The sequence below is a fragment of the Pelmatolapia mariae genome, linkage group LG10_11 (assembly GCF_036321145.2).
Source record: "Pelmatolapia mariae isolate MD_Pm_ZW linkage group LG10_11, Pm_UMD_F_2, whole genome shotgun sequence".
Lineage (NCBI taxonomy): Eukaryota > Metazoa > Chordata > Actinopteri > Cichliformes > Cichlidae > Pelmatolapia > Pelmatolapia mariae.
The window spans coordinates 43,305,401-43,329,544 of record NC_086236.1 but is presented as its reverse complement, the minus strand read 5'-3'; the positions used below and the strand labels follow the sequence as shown (position 1 = coordinate 43,329,544).

Genomic DNA, 24,144 nt, shown 5'->3' with positions numbered 1-24,144 from the left:
AGAGTGCTGTGGGAAATTTCGGGACTCCTCGTGGGGAAAACTTTCAAAATTGTAATCAGAACACGCGCACACAAAAACAGCAGATTTGGGTTTTTTTGTCAATGGGTGTGTGTTGCTGAGACACTTAGAAATATTATAAACAAGAAGTGTGGAAGGCAAAAAGGCAGACATTCATTTAGCAATTAACAATAACGTGAGTATGCCCAACTCCTACTCGTTCTGCCGTTTTAAGTTTTCGCAGTGAGTCCGTGCCAGATGTGCAAGCAGCAGGTATCTCAATGTACACCCAATATATATCCAGTTTGGCATATGTTATCTTAACACATAGGATTTAAATTGACGCTTCTATTACACACAGACAAGTGAACACCGCATGCGCGCTTCAGCAGCATCTTTGATTTTAAGGTATGGATGTTACCTCATCATCAATGGACGCACGACGTCGCTTTGTTTGTGCTTTGAAACAGCTCCCTCTGCTGGAGAACCACTAATGACAATGAAACTGTCATCATTAGTTTGGTGGATACAAAACAAAAAGGCAATTTTAAGAGTGGAGGCACAAAACTTGATAAAAATTAAGAAATAACGCTAATAAATTAAAAACGAATACACTATTAATATACCTCATTTTCAGACAGTATCTTTAAAATATCTATAATGAATTATTTTTCACGCTTGTATGTATTTGATGTACTTTGTGAAAGATTACCAGCGCTTTACAATGCAGTATTAAAATACGCACGATCTGATATCCTCGTGTTGGTGTTGTTCCCACATCATTATAATAAATGTTGTTCCAGGTTCAACATTGCAAGTGACCAATCACATTGTTGTGACGTAATACTATAAAGTGTCATGAACACAAAACACTGAGTTTGAAAATATACTTTAATACATTATATATTGTATTCTTAAAAGTCTCTACAAAGCTGGTATGAACACACTGGGCATTTTGGCCAATCCCCACAGCTTCACAACACATTCTGATCACACTAAAAACATAATTAAAAACAGAGCAAAAACTATAATAGTGCCGGTTAGGGCACCAAACATGATTCAACCCCCACATACGTACATTTTTTTTTCCATCTTCTGCAACCACCACAGAGGTACCACCTTCATACTTTTATAAATTCAAAATGCATTAACAAAAGAAATCAAGGTGAATTAAAGATGCATCTTTATTATCACTACTCTCTATATCTTAAAACAGTCTTGAGCAAACCAGGAAGCATCATGCTCCTGTGCAGTGAACTGAGCAGATTCCTTTCAACCAAGATGTCGCCATCTCTATGCGCTTGGTCCATATTTAACATGAAGGGTGACATGCAGACTGGATGTGCCTCACTAGTTTTGTCAAGTCTTGATTGGTACAGATGATGTTACTTGGTAAATCATCTCAGCAGGTTTGTCTGGTCCGCCTTCAACGATGTAACAGTCATCATCGCTATCTACTCCCGTGTTCCCGTTGACAGGCCCTTTTTCCAAGTTTACAGTCAGGATTTGGCTCTTCTTCACATTACCAGAAGGTGGTATAATGTATTTCCTTTTGCCATTTACCTGAGCAGGAACTGGGCTTGCCGCTGGCATCATCTTTTTGTACTGTTGCCTGCCACCTCGCACGTGTTGGGCCATAAACTCCCGTGCTTTGACACACTTGTGCCTCTGAAGGAGTTGAGCAGTTTCAAAAGAAATATGACACACTCGGCATGGGAAGCCACTTGATGCAGAAGACACCCCTGCAGAGTTTGTGGGCATCTTTAACTGCAAACTAGCTATTTGAGTCTGAGGCTTTGATGGAAAGGACACACCGATGTTGGGGTTGGATGCATTCTTAAACTGCAATAATGGAGTGACACGTACCCCCTGATTGTTAATGAAAGGGACACTCTTAATTTTCAAGATGGAAGTGGGTTGCGGTGCACCAATATTCTGATCTGTCACCTGCAGAGAGGAAGTAGTCGGAAGGCCCAGGGCGCTCAGAGTCTTTGCCCCACTTGTCACGTTCATAGTCTTGTAACCAAGTGGCTTTGCTGTGACTAGCCTGAATTTGGATCCGTTGTTTGGTGAGTTACATACATGGTAGCGAGGCACTATCTTTTTGCTGGACAGCAGCAGCCCACATCCTAAGCAGCCCGAAATTTTGTCAGCAACATGAAAGTTGTGGTGGGAGATGAGTAAGGTCTTTGAGAAAAAACACTGCCCACACTTACCACAAGAGTATGGCTTTTGCTTGTTAAACCTGCGCACTGTTGGCAGCAACACAACTGGCTGATAAAGCGTCCAGAGATCCACTGTCGGTGCGCCAACATCTGCGAAAATATCCTGCATGTCTGTTGTTGAGGATGCGGGGTTTGGGAGCAAAGATGCTTGTGACATTGATGGGTACAACTCAGGCACTTGTGAAATTTTTGCAGGCTGCACGCAAAGCTGCGACACACACACCGACGCACTGGGTACCTGCAGCACAGGAGTCACTGGCAAAGAAACTGGGGGTGCGCTGGCCTTTGTCCAAGCATTGGTCATTTTAGGCGTATTCCAGATTACCTCACCCTTCTGTAACCTTTTAAGTTTCTCCTCCTCCTCTATGCGCTTCTCTATCCTGCGCTTCCGTATGGTTTCGTGATCCAGCACTTGGTGCCCGGGCTCATGCGTAGTGCTGTGCTCCTGCATGTGCTTGTACTCAGTAAACTCGGTCCCGCATGAGCAGATGAAACTCGCGGATGAACACATATGCTCCTCCAGGCATTTCCTGTTTGCAAATATCTGCTCACAGCTGAAGCAAAACTGCCCTCCATTCATCAGGTCTGTGACCAAGTTGTAATCCACGGCGCTTTGCCTTCCTGTCTCCATCCTCAGACTGGCCATTAGTGTGTTCACTGCTAACGGGGAGCCCGCTGGTCCTGGTAGAAGAAGCAGGTTTGAGAATAAATATGAATCACAAGCAGTGTACGGAACATCACTTTTAGCTTCTTTTTACATGTTTAAAATACATTTGCTGTTCGCCTATAAAGGAAAGTCCAAACCTCTGAGCTTTGCACAATTACTAGCAAATCACTACAACTGTGAAAGGAAAACCAAATTATTAGGCGGTGAATTATTCACAAAAATGCACTGTACACTTGAGACATCTGGAGGGTAAAGCACCTTAGCTAGCAACGTTGTAAAATAACGTTTTTGGGGTTTTTTTATCTAACGCGCGCTTCCTTTGCTACATGCCTAGCATGCTAGCGTTAGCCTCTGCTACATCACATACAACAACATTAGCTTATCCCAACATGAAAACGAAACCGCTGCCATCCCAATAGTAAGGCACTACCTTGGAAAAGCTGCAAACTGTTTGTCTGGTGTCGTTTTGCGAGACATTAACAAATGGGCTGAGTCGCCGGTATGTAGCACAAATAGGTAGCAGTTAGCCTGTAACCACACCGAACAAACAAGAGGGAAGAAAGAAAAAAAAGAGAAAAGAAATCTTCATCTTCTTCTCTTAAACATCAAACGCTGTTATGTTGCACTAGCGCCACCAACTGGGAATCTTAACGCATTCACAGAGTCTAACAATAAAAATCAGGAAAATCAGAAATCCCCCAAAACATAACAAAACAAAACAAACAAACAAACCCCCAATAAAGTTTTAGATACCCTATCTTTATTCAATTTACAGAACAAACCGAAAGGGTGTAGGCTGATGCTAAAGCTAAAGCACCTCAGGAAAATCAATTCAACTACAACTCACCTCACCTTTGAATCAAGACAAAAAGAAGTAAAACAAAGAAATAATAGATCACTAATGTCAAATTTACAACTACAGATGAACTCTTTATATCTAAAGCATCTTCGCAGTAAACAGTTATCACAGTACTGAATAATTTTGTCTGGGAAGCCTGTTAATTTCTTCTTAAATGGTGCCATATTTGGTGATTTAGCAGCAGAGCTGAGTATGTGGACTGTGCCTGTGAAAAACTTGCCAAATCTTCTCTACCAATACGAAACAGCTTCTGGATATTAAGTGGTAATTATCTCTTGTAGGCTTTGTCCATAATTTGAATTATGCTTAAAACTACTAATCTATCATACTTTGTTTAATTTCAATGTATTTATTGAATATATATATTGGATTTGTTGACTCACTGTAGGGTTTGATAGTTGTCATTCATATGGTTTCAAAATAATTATTTCTTTATTAGGTTTTATTTATATAAGTAAAAGGTTAGAAGTTTGTCTCAAGTTTCCAAACACATCTACACATTAAATCATATATGGAACTATATGAGAATAATCTAAATACATAGTGAATTTTTTGTATACGAGGTCTTTAACTTTGACCATACTGAACTAGATTTGGACATTTAGGTTTAGATCCAATTTCTATGCAATTTCCAATTTCATTTTACATAAACTAAGTTCTTAGTTATTGCCTGAGGAACTTTGACAAATAGTTTGATGAAGAGAGATTTTGTTAAAATCAAACTATTTTCAACAACAAAGGTTCATAAGTCAAAGCTCTACTCCTTTCGTTTCAGTATCTTTTCCATTCTTTCATCATAATATTGCTAATATTTCCTTCTCCTTAAAAGAAGAACAACAATACTGCTATAATGGTGTAAAGAATAGTTTCCTGGCATACTTTGGACCCACTAGTATCAACTGAACACCATTTAAACACCAAAGCCTACCTGTTGTTTCTGACCATGTCCAACCCTGTGTGACCACAGTGTACCCATCTTCTGATGTCTGCTTCTAGCAGAATAACACATCACAAAGTTTAAATGATCTGAAACTGGTTTCTTGAACATGGCAGTGAGTTCACCGCACCTTTGGGATGTGGGAGAAAAGGAGATTCACATGATGGATGTGCAGCTCAAAGCTGCATCACACAGTTGCTCCAGCAACTATGATGCTATCATGTCAACGTGGACCAAAATCTCTGAGGAATGTTTCCTGCACCTTGTTGACTCTGAGACAAAGAAATAAAGCAGTTCTGAAAGCAAAAATGGCTTCACCAAAAGTACCTAATAGTGTCTGGTGAGTGTGCAGTAAGTCCCTTTATCCATGTCACTAGCTCAGTGAGACCTGTACATTCCCAACAATCAAATATTGACAAGTTTAATCCAGCCTAAGTGAGTCTTACACAAACAAGTTAACACAAATATTATTAAACCTTCCTACAGAAGGCACAGCCTGTGAGTTTTACTTAAACTAACACCTATACTTATTGTTGCTAATCTACTTTTGCAGTTGCTGCAGTTTATGTCAGTGAATTGTAGATTTCACGCTGTAAAGAAAAACACTGACTTACGATGTTCAATCCAGACCTTGGAAATAGCAGCAGACTCAGTGCCACTTGCTCTAGAAGGTTGCCTTGGACACACAGATATTAAGCACTTCTAATTCTGCTGATGAGGGTCATTTGATAAAGTTAAAATCTCCTCAATTAGGGATTAAATAAACTGCTTGAAATCCCCTGTTAGTACAGCTTTTGAGCACTGTGCTCTCAAGTGTAGATCACAGCATTTTAACTTTAGTACACACCCACATCATGTACTTTTCATTTGTCAACCATGTTGATTTATTCTGATTACCATTATACCACAAACACTTTAACATGGCCTGTTCAGATGGCAGCCTTGAGTCCAGGTAATTGTGGCTGGATTGAGCTCCTCCATTCTTTTTTAGAAAAGCTGTAATGCCTGGAAAGTAAGCCACTTAGTACTTATGTAATATGCAAAGGGAGCTATAACGCAGACCCACCACACTGACACCGGTGAACATCCAGGGAGTGGACATTGAGATAGTGGACTCTTATAGGTACCTGGGTGTTCACCTGAATAATAAACTGAACTGGAGCCACAACACTGATGCTCTTTACAGGAAGGGTCAGAGCAGACTCTACCTGCTGAGGCGGCTGAGGTCATTTGGAGTACAGGGAGCGCTTTTAAAGACCTTCTATGACTCTGTGGTGGAATCTGTCATTTTTTACAGTGTTGTATGTTGGAGCAGCGGTTTATCAGCAGCTGAGAGGAAGAGGTTGGATAAACTCATCAGGAAGGCCAGCTCTGTTCTGGGATGCACCCTGGACCCAGTGCAGGTGGTGGGAGACAGAAGGACTCTGGCCAAAATAACATCTCTGATGGACAGAGTCTCCCACCCCATGCATGTAAATGTTGCTGAACTGCAGAGCTCCTTCAGTGACAGACTGCTGCATCCTAGATGCATGAAGGAGCGTTTCCGCAGGTCCTTCCTCCCTGCAGCTGTCAGACTGTACAATCAGAATTGCTCCCAACAAACATAGATGTTTACATCAGCACTGTAACTGCAATAAGTTAATCAACCGATTCGCACTACAACCTGGTTTGCCTCTTATCTGTAGTTATTTTTATTTAATTTAATAACTGTACAGTACTCTCTGTATATAGTAATTTTGTCCTTAATGTAAATATGTAAGAAAAATTGTGTATGTTTCTGTTCTGTGTCCTGTTTGTTTGTATATGTGTCTTTTTGGCTGCTGTTACAACCAAATTTCCCCTTGTGGGACAATTAAAGGATTATTCTATTCTATTCTATAACTGACCACACAGATTAAGGAAATAAAAAAATCGGAGGGAAATTGGTATTCTCTCATAAATATGCAAATCTCAGATATGTTTTCTTTCTATTGGGTACCTACAATTTAAGTATGAAGCAGCAATCTAATGATCTTGTTACATCATGTTCATGAAAACCTTAAGTTACAGAAATATTAATACAATACTCCAAAAGACCGCATAGGATGATGGAGGCGGCATAAAACATAAAACTGTGACGACATGAATTAAGCAGCCTTTACTTGATAAGGTTTGGTCAATATACTTAACATGTCCATTGAGAGAGTTCACAACTTTTCTGTTTCACATACTGGTATCTTTATTAACACCAAGAACAACAACAAGCTACAGCACCAACCTGATGATAAAAGTTTGGTTATCAAATATTCAATCATTTACAGGCTACTGAGAACAGGGAATATAAGGATCAACTTAGTAAAACTAAAATGTGTAGTATGTCTGTTTTTTAACATTTTTAAAGAGGGTTAAGCTACTATCACACTTTAAAAAAAACACCTTATGTAGCTGTACAACATCCTGTAAAATTTAAAAACAAAAGCAAAAAGAACACAGTATAATAAAAAAAAGAGCTCATTTCTTAATCCAACACTCTCAAGACATACACAATTTTAAAAAATGTTGTTAAGATGTAAGCTGTTCTTGTGTTTTTGGATTTATGTCCCCAGCCATGATGCGATGAATCCTCCTGCGGTGGTTTTTGAGTGATTTCAGGTTTGGATACGTACCCTGGCAGACGTCGCATCGGTACGATTCAGACTGTTTGTGAGTCAGCAGGTGTTTCTGCAAACTCTCCACTGTACCAAACCAGCGGAGGCAAACAGGGCAGCGGACAGGCTTGATGGCAGGCTTGCAGGCACCGCTCCTCTGGTGAAAAATCAGACTGATGGTGTTCGGAAAGTCAGCGTTGCAGTGGGAACAGTGCACGCTTTTGGGTGGGCTTGCAAACTGATTTGTAACCCGTGCACCTTTGCATCGATTCCATGATATGTGCCTTCGGAGGGAACAGCGAGTTGCAAAAGTGTTCCCGCATCGTGTGCACACAATCCTCCCCTGCTTCTTTGGTGGATTTGGTAGTGGCTCTGGGTGTGATTGCTTCTGTGGAGGAGGGTGCACTGACTGAACCTGCTGCTGCTGTTGTTGTTGCTGCTGCTGCTGCGGCGGCGGCGGTTGCTGCTGCTGAAATCGAATCAACAGTGGTTGTGATCGCTGTGGCTGTAGTCCCTTCAGTAACTGGTGATGAGGATGCATGTGGATCTGCAAATGAACTTCATAGTCTGCCCAGGAATTGACTGTTTCTCCACAAGTTGGACACGTGTACGACTCTTGAGCATGCTTCTGCAAATGCTCCAAGAGAAGTCTCGGAGACGTAAATCCGACCCCACACTCACACGTCACCCTCCTTGGAAGTACAGACGGCAGTGACATGATGCCCCAGTTTCCTCCATCATCCTCCTGGGTTTGACTTGCTGGCTCTGCTGATCCATTGCCTGGCAAGCTCGTCTGCACAGTCCCTCTTTCCACATCTGCCATGGTTCGTTGAAACTGACATCTTTTTCTATGAACCATCATGTTATCTTTGCGGTTGAAGGTCTTCCCACAGACAAAACAGGAAAACATTGGTTTGATATTATTGGCATTCAGTGTAATCAAACCCTGACTACCACCCTGTGCTATAGCTCCAAACCCACGTGGCCTGAAACCACAGAGTCGCAGGTGGCGCCTCAAAGTTGAAGCACGGCTGTAGGTTTTCTGACACCTGTTGCACGGGTATCGTTTCACTCCATCCCGGACGAAATAGCGCAGACCATGTTCGACTGAAAAGGAGTTCTTCGCTTCATCATCAACACCCTTCTCTGCAGAACTGAACACCTGCGTTTCATCATCCAAGGGCATCGTCCACTGCCCTTCGTTACTACCGTCACTATTGGCTGCTTCTGCATCCCAGTTATTTTCTTCTCCTTGCTGGAGTGAAATGCTACACACAGAATTATCCTTGTGCTGCTCCATCACTGGAGATTTCAGGGAGAATGGGGAAAAGTTCTGTGCTGGGCGAGCCCAGGCCAACTGTGAAACTGCAGCCTGCTCTGCATTTGGAGAGGTCACCTCTACCTTGATACGGCCAGTAACTTCCGTGCCCACGGCAATGCTCTTGGAATTCTGGGATGCAGCACTGACTTCATCCACACCATCACTGGCAATGCTGTTAGTGGACTGCAGTGCTAGCATCTTCTGTATTGAGGGATTGATCTGCTGAGAGAGGAGCGACCTTGGACCTTGGCACTTGTGCGTTTTGAGGTTCCACCTCCGTGCATAGCTGTGCTTGCACATTGGACAGAAGAAAACCTTTTTCGCATTGTTGAGACTGTGGAACGGCACTATTTTCTGTGCAAATGGAAACTTGGATTTTAAAGCGCTCGATGGCGGTAAAGCCCTGTTTCCGAACTGAGGGCACACATGATTGTCAGGCAAAGGCAGTCTCCCAATGATTAGCTGTTTGCATCGCCGACAACACTTAATCCTCTCTTTTTTGTGTAAAAAATGATGCTCTGTCAATCTGTCCAGGTTCTGAAAAACCCTACGACAGCGGCCACACTGGTATTTCCCATATGTTCCATTACCAACAGGATCCATGAGCTTTTGACGAGTCTCGAGAACTACAACAGGAGATAAAGTCTTAGTCAGAGAGACAACCCTCTTCTTACTGGACTCAAGAATTCTGCTAATGGATGGAGCCTTTGTCTTTATATCGGGTTTTGCGAGGAGTCGCCTCAACTGTGCAATAGACAGATCATTGATTGGCGGCGCTTCTGTTTTTGATCCTGGTGTTATATCCACAGGTACAGCTTCCTGCTTGGGGATAACTGTGTTTTCGTTCTGATCCTCACTCTGAGGAAGGGGTAAGTGTTTCATGTACGCTGATGCGAGCAGCTTCATAAGGATGTTATTTGTGGGCAAATTCTCTCCTTTTTCACAGCTGCGGACAGAATTTGTGTTCTCCTCGAAATTAGTTTCCTCTACAGTCTCTGGTATTTGCTCGGCAGTGGATGACATGTTCTGAAGTTGCTCCTCACTATCATTTTCAGGGGGAGCACACTGGCCTTGAGGATCGGTTACTATGGCAATATTGTCCTCCAGGCTTACATCTGCTTTATGGGCTGTTAAAGTAGATAATTCAACAGCTGGGGACTTGGAGGTAGAGGGACAAGTAAGGGCCAAACTTGACTGGGTTACAGGAGTGAATGATACATGCTGGGTTGGAAAATCCTTATTGCAATCTGTTGCACTAGGGAGAACAATGTTACTATCCAGGGGCTGCAGCAGCTGTATTTGAGATATATGTGAACGTTTGTGCTCCAGCATAAGACCAAAGTCCTGAAATTCCTCTCCACAATCACAAATAAAGAAAGAAGGTGTAGGGCTGTCAGGCAAGAGTGTTGGCGAGCTTAGGTGCTCGATGGATGAGTCTGTACTTGCAAACGGCGTTTCATGTGGGCTGATGTTAGGCTGGGTTGGAGGAGGGGAGGTGACCTTGGAGGGTGGGCTGGCATGGGTTGCCTGATGTACTAGCAATGAGGCCAATCCAGTAAAGGTGGCTGAACAAGCCACACAGCGATACACTTTGGCAGCATTTCCCTGTAGCCCAAGCATCATGGCAGCCAATTTACCCTGTGAGGCAGGCGATCAGGTGGTCAAACAGGATGGATTCCTGTAAATCACACAAACAACATGAACAAAAGGATGTCAGCAACAGAAAGCAGATGGTCTCCTTTTAACAGTATACACCACAAGCACACATTTTTTTTCAATTAATTCCACAGTTATATGTGTTTTTTATGAGTACTGATGCCAGGGTTCCCCAAGTGTAGAGCAAACCCTGTGGTTTGGCAGGCCTACAGTGACCCCCAAACCGTTTGAGAGTACATTTTCACACAGAAAAAAGGCAATTGAAAAAAACTGTAAAGTAGATTTAAAGAGGAAAGTGTCCGTCAGGTATTAGTCCGCCAATTGCAGATTACAGAAGGGTAGATCCTTTATCATTGTATGTAAAAGTGGTCAACTATGACTGGTAAATCTCTTGCTAATATAGCTTTGAAGAAAATTAATTCCCTGGAGTCTCTCTGTAGTGTGCCAATTAGCATTATAGCAGGTGTTTGTGCGACAATAATTTAGTGCAACATTAAATTGACCCAGCAGAAACCCGTTTAAAACAAAACAACAATAAGGAAGCCAGAATCCTAGGTTTCCTGCTACTCATAAACCCTTTGGAAAAATTATAGAGGAACATTTTCCATACACACTAAGCCTTGAGCTTTATTTACCTATGTGTATACAAATCACCTTAACTTATGCACAAAAAATGCACAAAGTTTTGCATATGACCACAGACTAATTTTTTTTGGTTGGAGAAAAGCAAAGTCACTGATGCAAAAAGCCAAAAGAATGTCCCATCTTTTTTCACTATATATATATATATATATATATATATATATATATAAATATAAAAAGGGGAAAAACAAATAATATAGGAAACACTATTAATGAGGCCCATTGTCATCTGGAATGTTAGTGACTATGACCCAACTAGATTAATGCTTTATCATGTCTTCTCCAAAAAAAAGCAATACATTTGAAACCGTAAAAAAAATATGTGGTAAAGGACACGCTTTGACAGAGCTGCCTTTTGCAGAGGTCTTTCCTCCCAACACCTCATTCTACAGAGCAGATGAAGCATGCCCTAGATTGGAGGGACTGCAGAAGAATCTATCAGGTCTTTCTGCAGAAATGGGATCAGGTCCTCGAGCTACAGACTGACCCTCATTTCCACTGGCATGATGAGGTGCATTTCCACTTACTCCTGACAGCAGGACAAAAAATGTGCAGACCTGTGATACTGTGATTCTGCCTCTGAAGCATGCCCAACCGGGAGAGCCTCAACAAAGCTGTGCTGCTGAGCAAAACCAGATGGCTGCATGTTTGACCATGCGATAAACTGCACTCACTCACAGCCACTCACATGTAATGCAAATCAACACAGGTCCCATCATTAATTTTACACTACCCAAATATTAAAAAAGAAGAAGAAAAAAAAAGGAAATCTCTTAGCTGATACAGATAGGGTGATAAATTAAAGAAGAAACCAACATAAAGTGTCCTATGATTTGCAAAATGCAAAGCGATGGACAGTGTCCGGGGAGGAGAAAAATCCTTTAGGGTTTGCATCAGGAAGGGCATCTGGCATAAAAGTCTGCCAAGTCAAACATGGATAGCTACCTGCTGTGGCAATACGGGAGCAGATGAAAATAGCTGAAAGCAATGAAATGTGTGCAAAACAGGTGAAGAAGAGAGTGCCAGGGGTGATTTCTGATAGAAGGACAGCACCAAGAGTGAAAGAGAAGGTAGTGAGACCTCTATGATGTATGACTTGAAAATGATGGCACTAAGAAAAATACAGGAGGCTGGGATGAAGATGTTAACATTTTTACTGTGAGGGACCAGGGTGGACCAGATTTAAAATGAGTATGTTAGAGGGGCAGCTCAGATAGAGCAGTTAGTGAAGGAGAAAAGGCTGAGATGTTTTGGACATGTGCAGAGGAGTGACAGTAGATATACTGGACAAAGGATGTTAAAGATGGAGTTGCAAACCACGCAGAAAAGAGGCATGTAGTAAAAGACAACGTACAGAGGGTTGATGCAACAGAAGAGTATGCTAGGGATAGGGTGAGATGGAGGCAGATGATCTGCTGTCGCAAGCTGTAAAGAGAGCAGCTGAAAGAAGACAATGATGACAGTCACTTACTGAATTTTCAAACCAATCATTTGTAGCTGCTTAAAGATTTGTTTGACTCCAACATTTTTGTTGTTACTTTGCTTTAACAGCTTCAAACGCTTTCTTAACCTTGCTGCCATATCAAAAATGTTGTTTTAAGTCACAGGTGATCACACTTCTAGGTATCGAATAGCTGTGCATTTATACTGGCAATGCTGTGATGTTTTTGATTGCAAAAAATGTTTCTTGCCAAGAATTTGTCACTCTACTTCACCTACAGCTTTTTACAGAAATCAAAACACTGATGTGGCAAAGATAATAGAAAGCTGCGTGGGATAGACAATAGATAATAGAAACACTGATTTTATAGTAATTTCTGACTTCTAATCATTATACTGTTTTGAAGTGAACCACAGCTAACAGGCTTATAACAGCACTGAGAGGTTATTTCAAGAATGCATATGGTTTCATATATTCTCCATTCATTACATGTTTAACAAATATTTAAGTCCGTTTTGATCAATTTTGATGACGACTGCTTATAGCTCATGAAAACCAGAAATCAATTCTCTCAAATAAAAAAAAAATTTTTGTGTTGAGTAAATGATGATCAAGTATTAACAATATAACTACCACAAAACTAGTCTAGTTCAGTACACACACTCAGATTGATGGCAGGCTTTGAACATAGACCAGTTACCCAGTACTACTTTCTTGCTGCTAGTCTCTGTCTAGATGACCAGTTTGTAGCTTTCTGAGGTAGGTGGATTTTCTGGTAGTTCATCAATCATAGCAGAAAGATCTGTTGGAACTATGATGCCAAATTTTTCATTTTTATTTTTAAATAATAATTATTTACATTAGAAGATTTTAGTGTAGTGGTTTACACATTTGCCTAACAAGTAAAATATCCCTTGTGTCGGGAAGGGCACCAGTTTAAAAAAAACAAAACAAAAACGCTGCCCTCTTATCTAACTAAAGGCCACATTATGCTGAGCGTTTTTATTAAAAAGACCATGACAAACAATTTTTGTGCTCTATATACAAAGAGCACAAAATATACAAAAAGTAATTATTGTAACATTACTTCTTGGACATAAATATTATACTGTCAGAAAGCCTGTTTATTTCCCCTTAAATGGTACTCCATTTGTAAGCATAATGCACAGCACCCTGGCACCTACTCCTCATGCTGGTCACCAGCTATTCTTCAACTAGCATTTGTCAAAAGTCAGCCAATACAGTTGTGTTGGTCACTCTGGCACGGACAATACGCCCAAGCTGATCTCAACAGTGTTCAGTGAGGTTGAGGTCAGAACAGCAGGGAAAAAAGGTTAATGTCACTGATATGACATTAATTCTAGGGAAACATTAACCATAAAGTGTTTCCTCAATGTGCAACACAATAACTTTAAAAATTTTTATTAATTAAAGTAATGACACATAATCATGTTTTGAATATTTTGAATATTTGAAGTTCAAGCATGAGGAGGCCAGTCTTACTTCCTGCTTGCATTATCGGACTATAAACAAGAAGATCAACCACAGCCAAGACACTCAATGCAAGGTGAGCATAAATATGCACACTGACAGGGTCGTTGCTAAGTAACATAAGAATAGTAGCGTTACCTGTGTAAGTTAGTTTGCTAATGCTGGACGCACTGCTAACAAACACAGCTACAATGTTTTGCCAAGTTACTTTTGCACTAACAAATGCTTAAACAGCTCCAACTGAAGCATACGGGAGCTTCCAATAGGAGCTTTTGCTAGCTCCGATAGCTAGCTTGACATTTGCGCCCACCGTACATAAACAGTGTCTTGCTCAAACACCTCAAAGGGGGTTTGCTAGTGAAAGCTAACCAGGAGGAGGTGCCCGGCCACGTTCCCGAGTAGGCCCAAGAAATGAATAACTAACTAACGCTCGCAAGCTAGCTACCATGACCTACGAAGCAGCAGCTCCACAGAAACCGCCCGTTTCTATCTTCACGTACTCACCAGTCACAGGAGCGCGAACGTTTTCTGCAGACGAGGAATCACAAAGGCTGGGAACAAGGAGAGGAAATGGCTCGGTAGACATCTGTCCACGCAAGGAACGAACTCTCAAGGGAAGGGAAGGAAAGCTCAGCTCAACCCAGCTCTGTGGTGAACAAATGTGATGCTGTGCCAGAAGGTAGAGCACTGAGCCGAAAGCTGCAGCTGCAGCAAGCGCGGAAGGGGTTGCACCGCGCGTGCGCAGTTAACGGAAAGCCTCTAGCAGCGCCTACTCTGTGCCCCCATGGCCGCGTGCCGGTGTTCTGACAAAACGTCCTACCTATCAAGCTGTCCTACTTGTTGTTACTGCGCATGCGCACAATTCAAAACGGCCATGTTTCCGGTGTAAATAGTACACGCCTATTATTTCATCCTACCCCGATCTTGTGCCGATCTCGTTGCTTTCGAAAAAATGTTTGTATTATAAGTTTTACTTCTTTATTACAGATTATAATTTTTTACCTTAAGCTGCTCACTCGAAGTCATATTTCAAGTGTTTATTTTGTGCTTTTAAACTTCTGCAAACCTTCTCAATTTATTTTAGTCCTCCTGCAGTTACTGGACACCACGCTCCGTTATGTTGAATAAACGCTCCGTTGTTATGTCGAAGAAAGTACTATTGCACCACATACTTGTTAATTGCGCGGTAACGTTGTGTAGTCGTTTTATTTACTGTATGGATTCCGAAGCCATGTTGAAATTGTCCGATTTTCTCCTTAGTTATGGAGAACAAATACGAGGAACTGCTCATGTTTCTGTCCGTTGGGTCCTACCCATCTGAATACGATAAGTCCCAGAGGCAAACCCTTAGGAGATACGCCGCAAAATTCAGGCTGAAGGGTCAGTATTGTAATGTAAATAAATAACTAAATGTAATTATTGGTTAAATACATGTTATAATTAATTTACATTTTTTAAATATAGGCGGAGTGCTCTTGTTTGGAAACAGGAGAGTGATAAAAACAAAAGAAGAAGCCATGGGACTATTCCAAGAGCTTCATTCAAGTCCCATCGGTCGACACACTGGCGTACTCAAGACTCGAACTGCAATTTGTTCCAGATTTTACTGGTATGGCATGTCGGTTGACATTGGGAATTGGGTAAGTATTTTTAAAGTTGTTATTTATATATAGTATGTTAACAGTGCTCCAATAGAATGCATAGTTATCCTGAAGACCCGTACCAGATTTCAGGATGATGTACAGTAATTAACACTGTTTCGCCACTTGATCGAGTATTTTTTATAGAACATTTGCAATTTTGTTGTTTAATTAATTGCGATTGTTGGATAATATAAAGATCGTTCAATATGTTTAAGGTCCTGGCTTGTGACCAGTGTCAAAAAATGGGAAAACCATTGGCTGCTGTGCAACCACTGCAGTGTATAAAGGTAAATATCAGTAGCATTTTAGTAGAAAATAGTAATGTTATCATGTACATTATGTATTAATGTGATTCTTTTATCACTGACAGGTGTCACATGTCTGGGAGCTAATCGGAATAGATCTAACTGGACCTCTTCCAAAAACGTCTAGTGGCTTCCAGTACATTATGACTGCAACGGACTATTTTTCAAAATGGGTTGAGGCTTTTCCATTAAAAAGTGCTGCTCATCAGTTGTGCTCATCAGTTGTGCTCACTCATATATAGACATGGCTGCCCAAAACAAATTTTATCCGACCAAGGAAGAGAATATGTTAACGAGGTAAGTGTTAAGTTTACTTTTCCATACCTCTCTTTAGGTAAATACTTGGCCACAGTGTGCCAAGTAGCTGCCAGGCCAAAGGTTGTGTGTGATTGTTTTTAAAAAACAATTTTCTTTTTTCTTTGAAGCTCAACTCAAGACTTAATGAAAATAAAAAGAAGTGTCACAGCAGCGTATCACCCTCAGACAAACGGCCTAGACGAAAAGACAAATGACAACATAAAAAGGTATGTTTTATTTGTATGTAACATTTCATTTGCTTTTAAGACACTGTCACTATTGTGGTTTTTTTATGTCCACATGTAGAGCCCTGAGAAAATTAGTCAACAGTCAACAGAATGACTGGGATGTGTATCTGGATGCTACACTGTTTTCTTTGAGGTCCAAGGTCCACACCACAACCAAATACACACCATTCCGTTTAATGTATGGGAGAGAAGCTACATATCCTTCTGAAGTTCCTGTTGAAGTTCCAGTAAGTGTTATTAAGGAATTCTATTTATGCAACAACTATGATAATGCATAAATTAAATGTAATCTTAATTGGAAATTGTGCATATTGATATTGGCTGCAGCTTTAATCTTCTCTGCTTAACTTCTATATGCAAGATACATTTCAAAGATAAAGTAAGTGACTAGTTACTTCTTTATGTTTGTATCTTTATGTAAAGTAACAAATGTTGAGGAGACCTTTAAGTATAATGTGTTCACCTATGGAAGTGTATCAAGGGGAAAAATGACTATGCAAAAAATGATATGAGTCTATCTTTGTGGCTTTCTCTGCTCAAAGCTTTATAATAGTATATTTACTTTTAAACATGACTTATTATAGTTAGAATTTTCAGTTCATGTTTCACATGAATTATTTGCCATTATGATTTTCATTGTAATTTAAAATGTGAAAATTTTAGCTGTCCTCCATCATTCTCCCTGAGGAGTCGAGTTACGGTGACTTTGTATCTTCTACAAGAGACGCACAAGAGCAAGTTAAAAAAACTGTAGAGGAAAATATGGCAAAGTCCCAAGACTTACAAAAGGAAGCCTATGCCAGACGAGTCCAGAAGAAGTACAGAAACCTTGTGTACAGCGTTGGAGATGAAGTTCTTCTCTTGAACATGAGGAAACGTGGAAGGAAGGGAGGAAGGTTTGATCCAGATTTCTCAGGACCCTACACCATTCAAGACATCGCTGGCAAATGTGTGAGATTAAAAAACACGGAAGGAGCAACTTTAAAAAACCACTACAGCATTGACCATATCAAGCCGTACAGAAGAAGCCACCATGTAAATGTCAGTGACAATGAAAAATACCCAACTTATAGTCAGACAGTGAACAACAGCACAGACCTGAAGATGCCCCCCTGCCATCCTACTGCTAACCCTCAGTTCCAGCAAAGTCCAGAGGATACCAGACCCTCTATTATTCATTATGCACCCAAAACGGCTGACAAAAGTTGTTGCTCCCACAAGGAGATTAATTCTGTTCCAGGACCCGAAACGCGTGAACAAGAACTTCCTTCCCGGACACAAAGCTTAGAAAATGAAGGTGGCATAGTGAACAACTCTTTTTGGCCCGTTGGTCATTTGTTGCCAGTTTGGCGTTGCAACATGATTGATCATTGCATGACTTTGTTTGCATTTTGCAGTCTTCAACTCATATTGGATGTAAAGAAACATGCAACATGCACTGAGCTTGTGGAAGTCTGGAAATGGATCTGCCTGTCAGTAATTTTCTCTTTTGCCCACCCGCTGTACCTTTCCTATTTCTCTGCGTGAAAATGCATGTTTATTGTGTTGACTTTTTTCCTGTTGTGGCCCGTTGGCCTTTACCCAGCTTATCCACTAAAAATCTCATGCATGCCTGAGCTAACTTATCATATTTTTCTTTTAGTAAAGAGGCTATGGCGTGCAAAGGATACTGGGCGCTTGGAGTCAGTTGTTGGACCATTCAAGTTATATGATTCCTCTTTTCGAACACTGCAGGGGTCACGGTGGCTTTCTGATGAGGTAAGAGAACTTTATCATTATTGATTCAGATTTTGAAGTGCTGCTCCTTCTGAAGCATCTGCAGTGCAGACACCATTAATAGTTTAAAATGTGCGGGTAGGTTTATATAGCAAAACTCTGATAAAGTTTATTAATAATAATAATAGATTGCATTTATACAGCGCTTTTCTGGACCCCTCAAAGCGCTTTACAATTCCACTATTCATTCACTCTTACATTCATACACTGGTGAAGGCAAGCTACAGTTGTAGCCACAGCTACCCATTCACTTCAATAGGAAAGATTGTTATCAACAACAACACAGATGTTGTGACATCTGTGACATTATAATAACCAGTTCCATAAAACCCACTGCATATACAGTTCCAGTATATGCAGAAAGAACCTTTATCAGCAATTATATTTCTTTCCAAGTTTTTGTGTACAGCACTCAAGCAGTTACTTCAGAACTTGTTGCTGTTGGTGTATAAACTCTAACTTTTCAAAACAGGTCATTGATGCATACCTGCACCGTGTCATTGAGAGACGAAAGGTAAGTAAGAAATGTCCTTTGCCCACTTATATTGAAATACAAAAAAATGTATTTACTGTTCTGTAACATTTTTGTATAATAACAGAATGCTGTACACCTGCTCTGTTCAGTTGTTGCAAGCTCGTTGTTTTCTGGGCAGTTCAGATGCCTCACCAAGGTAAGTTGAAAGTTAAGAAGTGGTCCAAAAAGTTGACTCATTTCTATTTCTGAGGACAGAGTTCAGTTTCTTTAAAAAACACTATATTTGAAAACACCCTGAGACGCATGGTACCTAAGTAAATCGAAATTACTCTGCACTTCCAAACCCACAGATGAAGTTCCCAGTTGAAGACATGTGGCTGTGCCCTGTGAACTTTGGTACACACTGGATTCTTGTGGTATGTGTTCATTTAGTTATTAATTTGCATAATTTGTTGTGAAGCAGTTTCTTGCTCAAAGTGTTATTCTTAAATAGGTTTTCAGTGGCAAAAGCTATTGTAATTTGTAATTTATTAACTTTTTCTTTAGATTGTCAACATTTCTGCACAGAAAATACTGCTCATAGACCCCATGGGGAATGAAGGTGTTTATGACAGGAAAATTCTGCGCAACTGGCGGTATGTATGATACTGAGGTATTATTCTTAGATAAAACATTTCTTGTTTCATTACAAACATTTTTGTTCAACTAGGAATTTTCTGAGGATGAGAGGGCATGAAGACACCATGGAGTGGCAGTTACAGACTATGCTACACAACAAGCAACAGGATTCCAGCAGTTGCGGAGTTTTGCTGTTAAAGGTAACCCTTATTCAAATGATTCCATTTATTGTTAGCTACAATTAGGGCTTTACATTATAATAATGAGAAATCTCACAGTTTGCAGAACGCTACCTTGCTTTTGGAGAGGTCAGTGAAGTATTAATCACTACAGAAGCAGTTGTGCTGGAGCGAATGCAGATAGCTTGCACCCTACTTGAACATCGAGGTAAGTCCCGTAAAGTCCTTATCACGTTAGAGTGTGTACTTCCACTTTAAATAGTGCTTTTTAAACAGCACAGTACAAATAGTGCTTTTCAAACACTTTCAGATAAGACCCATCTTTAAGTCTAATTCAGGGGACTAATTTGCCATGAAGTATTTGTGGAAAAAATTTACTATTATTTTTTAATTAATCAATTATGTTTGCTTAAAACCTAACCATGAATGTGTTTCAGGGAACGCTGAGGATTACTGCATTGTTTGCTCTATGTTAGATGCTGACGCTGACCGCAGCATGATTGAAATGGTAAAACAAAACAAAACAAAAGAAACACATAAGTCTTAGTATCACTACTTGCTAATCATGTTTAAAATGTTGACTAATAGTATTCACCAGACATAATATGGGCTATATATTTTTCCTTTCCAGGTGCAGTGTGAATCTTGCCAAAGATGGGCACATTTTGCATGTGCAAAATATAAAGACAGCAACCAAGAATATAAATGCAAAAAATGTAAGGAAAACACATAACAACTTCTAATAAACACAGCTGTTTTTTCCCCTCCATGTCTCTTTGCATTCTTTGTCAACATTAGATGATTGTGTGCTGGAGGCACGTTTTGATAGTGTGAACTGGCCATCTGAACATCCTACCTAAATAAATCCAAGTAGGAAGCATGTTTTGATAGAGTGATTTGGCCACCTAAACATGCTACCTAAATAAATCCAAGCAGGAAGCATGTTTTGATAGTGTGAATTGGCCATCTGAACATCCTACCTAAATAAATCCAAGTAGGAAGCATGTTTTGATAGAGTGATTTGGCCACCTAAACATGCTACCTAAATAAATCCAAGCAGGAAGCATGTTTTGATAGTGTGAATTGGCCATCTGAACATCCTACCTACATAAATCCAAGTAGGAAGCATGTTTTGATAGAGTGATTTGGCCACCTAAACATGCTACCTAAATAAATCCAAACAGGAAGCATGTTTTGATAGTATGAATTGGCCATCTGAACATCCTACCTACATAAATCCAAGTAGGAAGCATGTTTTGATAGAGTGATTTGGCCATCTGAACATGCTACCTAAATAAATCCAAGCAGGAAGCATGTTTTGATAGTGTGAATTGGCCATCTGAACATCGTACCTAAATAAATCCAAGTAGGAAGCATGTTTTGATAGAGTGATTTGGCCACCTAAACATGCTACCTAAATAAATCCAAGCAGGAAGCATGTTTTGATAGTGTGAATTGGCCATCTGAACATCCTACCTACATAAATCCAAGTAGGAAGCATGTTTTGATAGAGTGATTTGGCCACCTAAACATGCTACCTAAATAAATCCAAGCAGGAAGCATGTTTTGATAGTATGAATTGGCCATCTGAACATCCTACCTACATAAATCCAAGTAGGAAGCATGTTTTGATAGAGTGATTTGGCCACCTAAACATGCTACCTAAATAAATCCAAGTAGGAAGCATGTTTTGATAGTGTGAATTGGCCATCTGAACATCCTACCTAAATAAATCCAAGCAGGAAGCATGTTTTGAAGTGTGAATTGGCCATCTGAACATGCTACCTAAATAAATCCATGCAGGAAGCATGTTTTGATAGTGTGAATTGGTCATCTGAACATCCTACCTACATAAATCCAAGTAGGAAGCATGTTTTGATAGAGTGATTTGGCCACCTAAACATGCTACCTAAATAAATCCAAGTAGGAAGCATGTTTTGATAGTGTGAATTGGCCATCTGAACATCCTACCTACATAAATCCAAGCAGGAAGCATGTTTTGATAGTGTGAATTGGCCATCTGAACATCCTACCTACATAAATCCAAGCAGGAAGCATGTTTTGATAGTGTGAATTGGCCATCTGAACATCCTACCTACATAAATCCAAGCAGGAAGCATGTTTTGATAGTGTGAATTGGCCATCTGAACATGCTACCTAAATAAATCCATGCAGGAAGCATGTTTTGATAGTGTGAATTGGTCATCTGAACATCCTACCTACATAAATCCAAGTAGGAAGCATGTTTTGATAGAGTGATTTGGCCACCTAAACATGCTACCTAAATAAATCCAAGCAGGAAGCATGTTTTGATAGTGTGAATTGGCCATCTGAACATCCTACCTAAATAAATCCATGCAGGAAGCATGTTTTAATAGTGTGATTTGGCCATCTGAACATCCTACCTAAATAAATCCAAGCAGGAAGCATGTTTTAATAGTGTGATTTGGCCATCTGAACGTCCTGCCTAAATAAATCCATGCAGGAAGCATGTTTTAATAGTGTGATTTGGCCATCTGAACATCCTACCTAAATAAATCCAAACAGGAAGCATTTTTTAATAGTGTGATTTGGCCATCTGAACATCCTACCTAAATAAATCCAAGCAGGAAGCATGTTTTGATAGAGTGATTTGGCCATCTAAACATCCTACCTAAATAAATCCAAGCAGGAAGCATGTTTTGATAGAGTGATTTGGCCATCTAAACATCCTACCTACATAAATCCAAGCAGGAAGCATGTTCTCAACGTCCTAGCGAAATAAATCCAAGTTTTTAAGTGTGATTTGGCCATCTGAACGTCCTGTCTATAGATATGTACGATGGAGCCATTAACCACGTAAGGTAGCATATTCTGATAAGGTAGCACGGATTGATAGACAAGACCATAAATTTACGCTACGGTAGCGCTACGGTAGGATTTTTTGACAAGGTAGGACGTTATTGGCACCGGATTGGCTCTGTATCTGTACTAGAGTTCAGATTGCATATGAAGTACACAGTCCAACAAAACAACACACTACACACCGAGATCTATAGAAATTTTACACTCAGCAAAGGTTCATAAAAGATAAAGCTTTAAGGGTAAATGTCCTGTGGACCTTAATACAATGGAGCTTAAATGAAAGTATTTGCCCTCCTTCCTGATTTCTTTTTCTTTTTTGCATGTTTGTCACATTTACGCTTCAGATCATTAAACAAATTTCAACAAAGATAAGTGTCAAAGATACATACAAAGTAAAACTATTATTTCATCTATGAAGGGACAAAATCTAGCCAAATCAGCATGGCCCTATGTAAAAAAGTAATTGCCCCCACTTGTTAAATCACAAGTTAACTGTGATTAACCACATTTAAAAAAAAAAAAAAAAAAGGTGAGTTCATTCGGCAAAAAGTCCAGTGTTGAATTAAGTATCACTATCAAAGTGTTGATTTCAACACTTTTTCAGGGTTTATATAGCTCCACACTCTCCAGATGTAAATTAACACTTTCAAAATAGTTAAGTATTTAACACTATTAATGAAAATGAAGGTACAATATACAAACTTTCATCTGAAACATTGTACAAGCTTTGTATATCAAATGGTTTATGAAATTTAAACTCAGATATTTTTAATCATACACCTTTCCTCACTTTACAGTACTGACTGCATGATAATGGTTATAAAACAAGAGATTTTCTACCAAAAGTATATCACTTATTTGACAAAAGATAGGCATGTTTTCTTCCATGGCACTGCAAACAACAAGTCCAGCTTTATATTCTAAACTATCAACTTTAACGCAAGTAGTTAAGAAAAGCTCTTTTAACGAAATCATTTTAAGAACTTCATTGTTGACCACATTCTCGTCTCTGACAGAAAAACATTTAATTGGCCCAAATTCATTTTGTTTTAGAGTGAAGGTTTCCCGGTGATAAGCACTGGCTTTTTAGCATGTGATTTGGTTACATTTTTGAAAAGTTTAAAAGAATCTTTAAACACCTTCTGTTTGGCTTCAAACCTCATACTCCACATGTGTAATAAGGGGCCAATTTTCCTAACAGAAGATGGGCAATGGCTCATAAAATGATGCTTAGGTATCAAGTTTCTATGTAGATACAAGTACTTAAATAGTATGCGGTGGTCAACAATCAAATGCTATAAATATATTGTCATATATATATCCAGAGATGTTGCGAAAACTATGTTCATTATTTGAAGTAATCATAACAACAAAATCCAGTTTTTGTCTCCTGCAGGAATATTGTCACCAAACAACAATGGGATGTTTCAAACAAGACACAGCGTCTGAATTTAATTCAAACCAATGCCCTTTCCGAAATAATCTTTGTTGGACTTTTTTATTTGTTCTAAAGATCCATAATCAAAACATAAATCCTGGAAAGCAAGTCATGCTCTGACATGACATGTTGTGTGAGATATTCAAAAAAGCAATTTGATCTCGTACTAAGCTACGACCTCAAGAAGATCATGCATTAAATCAAATGAGTAGTTATTACAAACTGCATATACTTAAGTAAATTTAGTGTGGAATTTTTTTTCAACCCTTATAAAGACTTCAATTGTGGGTTTTCTTAGAGGGATTGGCAATGCATTTCAAACACATCTTTTTCAGGAAGGATCATCCTCACTGTGTACCTTTTTGATGATCACTCTTCTAAATCAAACAAAGGTGACAGAAATGACAGCTACTGAATGACTCATTAAAACCAAGAACTGTGTGCATTCATAGATTATC

At 39.8% G+C, this 24,144-nt stretch overlaps 3 protein-coding genes across 8 annotated transcripts in view; 1 reads left to right on the top strand and 2 right to left on the bottom strand.

Annotated features, from left to right (window-relative positions):
* Positions 1-870: 870 nt before the first annotated feature.
* LOC134636418 (zinc finger protein 236-like) lies at positions 871-3,464 on the bottom strand. The gene is made up of 2 exons (XM_063486393.1): positions 3,320-3,464; positions 871-2,903 (listed from the first exon to the last, which is right to left on the bottom strand). The coding sequence occupies exon 2, from the start codon at positions 2,866-2,868 to the stop codon at positions 1,357-1,359; it is 1,512 nt and encodes a 503-aa protein (XP_063342463.1). The 5' UTR covers positions 2,869-2,903; positions 3,320-3,464; the 3' UTR covers positions 871-1,356.
* A 3,428-nt stretch (positions 3,465-6,892) lies between these two features.
* Positions 6,893-24,144, bottom strand: part of znf1035 (zinc finger protein 1035) — a 66,086-nt gene continuing 48,834 nt past the window's right edge. For 5 of the 6 annotated variants that reach the window (XM_063486389.1, XM_063486388.1, XM_063486392.1 and 2 more), the window contains one exon: positions 6,893-10,311. In XM_063486389.1, the coding sequence (XP_063342459.1) occupies positions 7,227-10,256 (3,030 nt within the window). In that variant the 5' untranslated portion in view covers positions 10,257-10,311 and the 3' untranslated portion in view covers positions 6,893-7,226. Of the gene's footprint in view, positions 10,312-14,367; positions 14,639-24,144 lie in introns of those variants that run through there. The other variant, XM_063486386.1, reaches the window with a different exon arrangement.
* LOC134636940 (sentrin-specific protease-like) lies at positions 16,992-20,164 on the top strand. The gene is made up of 9 exons (XM_063487214.1): positions 16,992-18,114; positions 18,605-18,646; positions 18,732-18,803; positions 18,958-19,023; positions 19,154-19,242; positions 19,317-19,425; positions 19,504-19,612; positions 19,842-19,912; positions 20,036-20,164. Exons 1-9 carry the CDS (start codon positions 17,890-17,892, stop codon positions 20,135-20,137), a joined length of 885 nt encoding a protein of 294 aa, XP_063343284.1. The 5' UTR covers positions 16,992-17,889; the 3' UTR covers positions 20,138-20,164.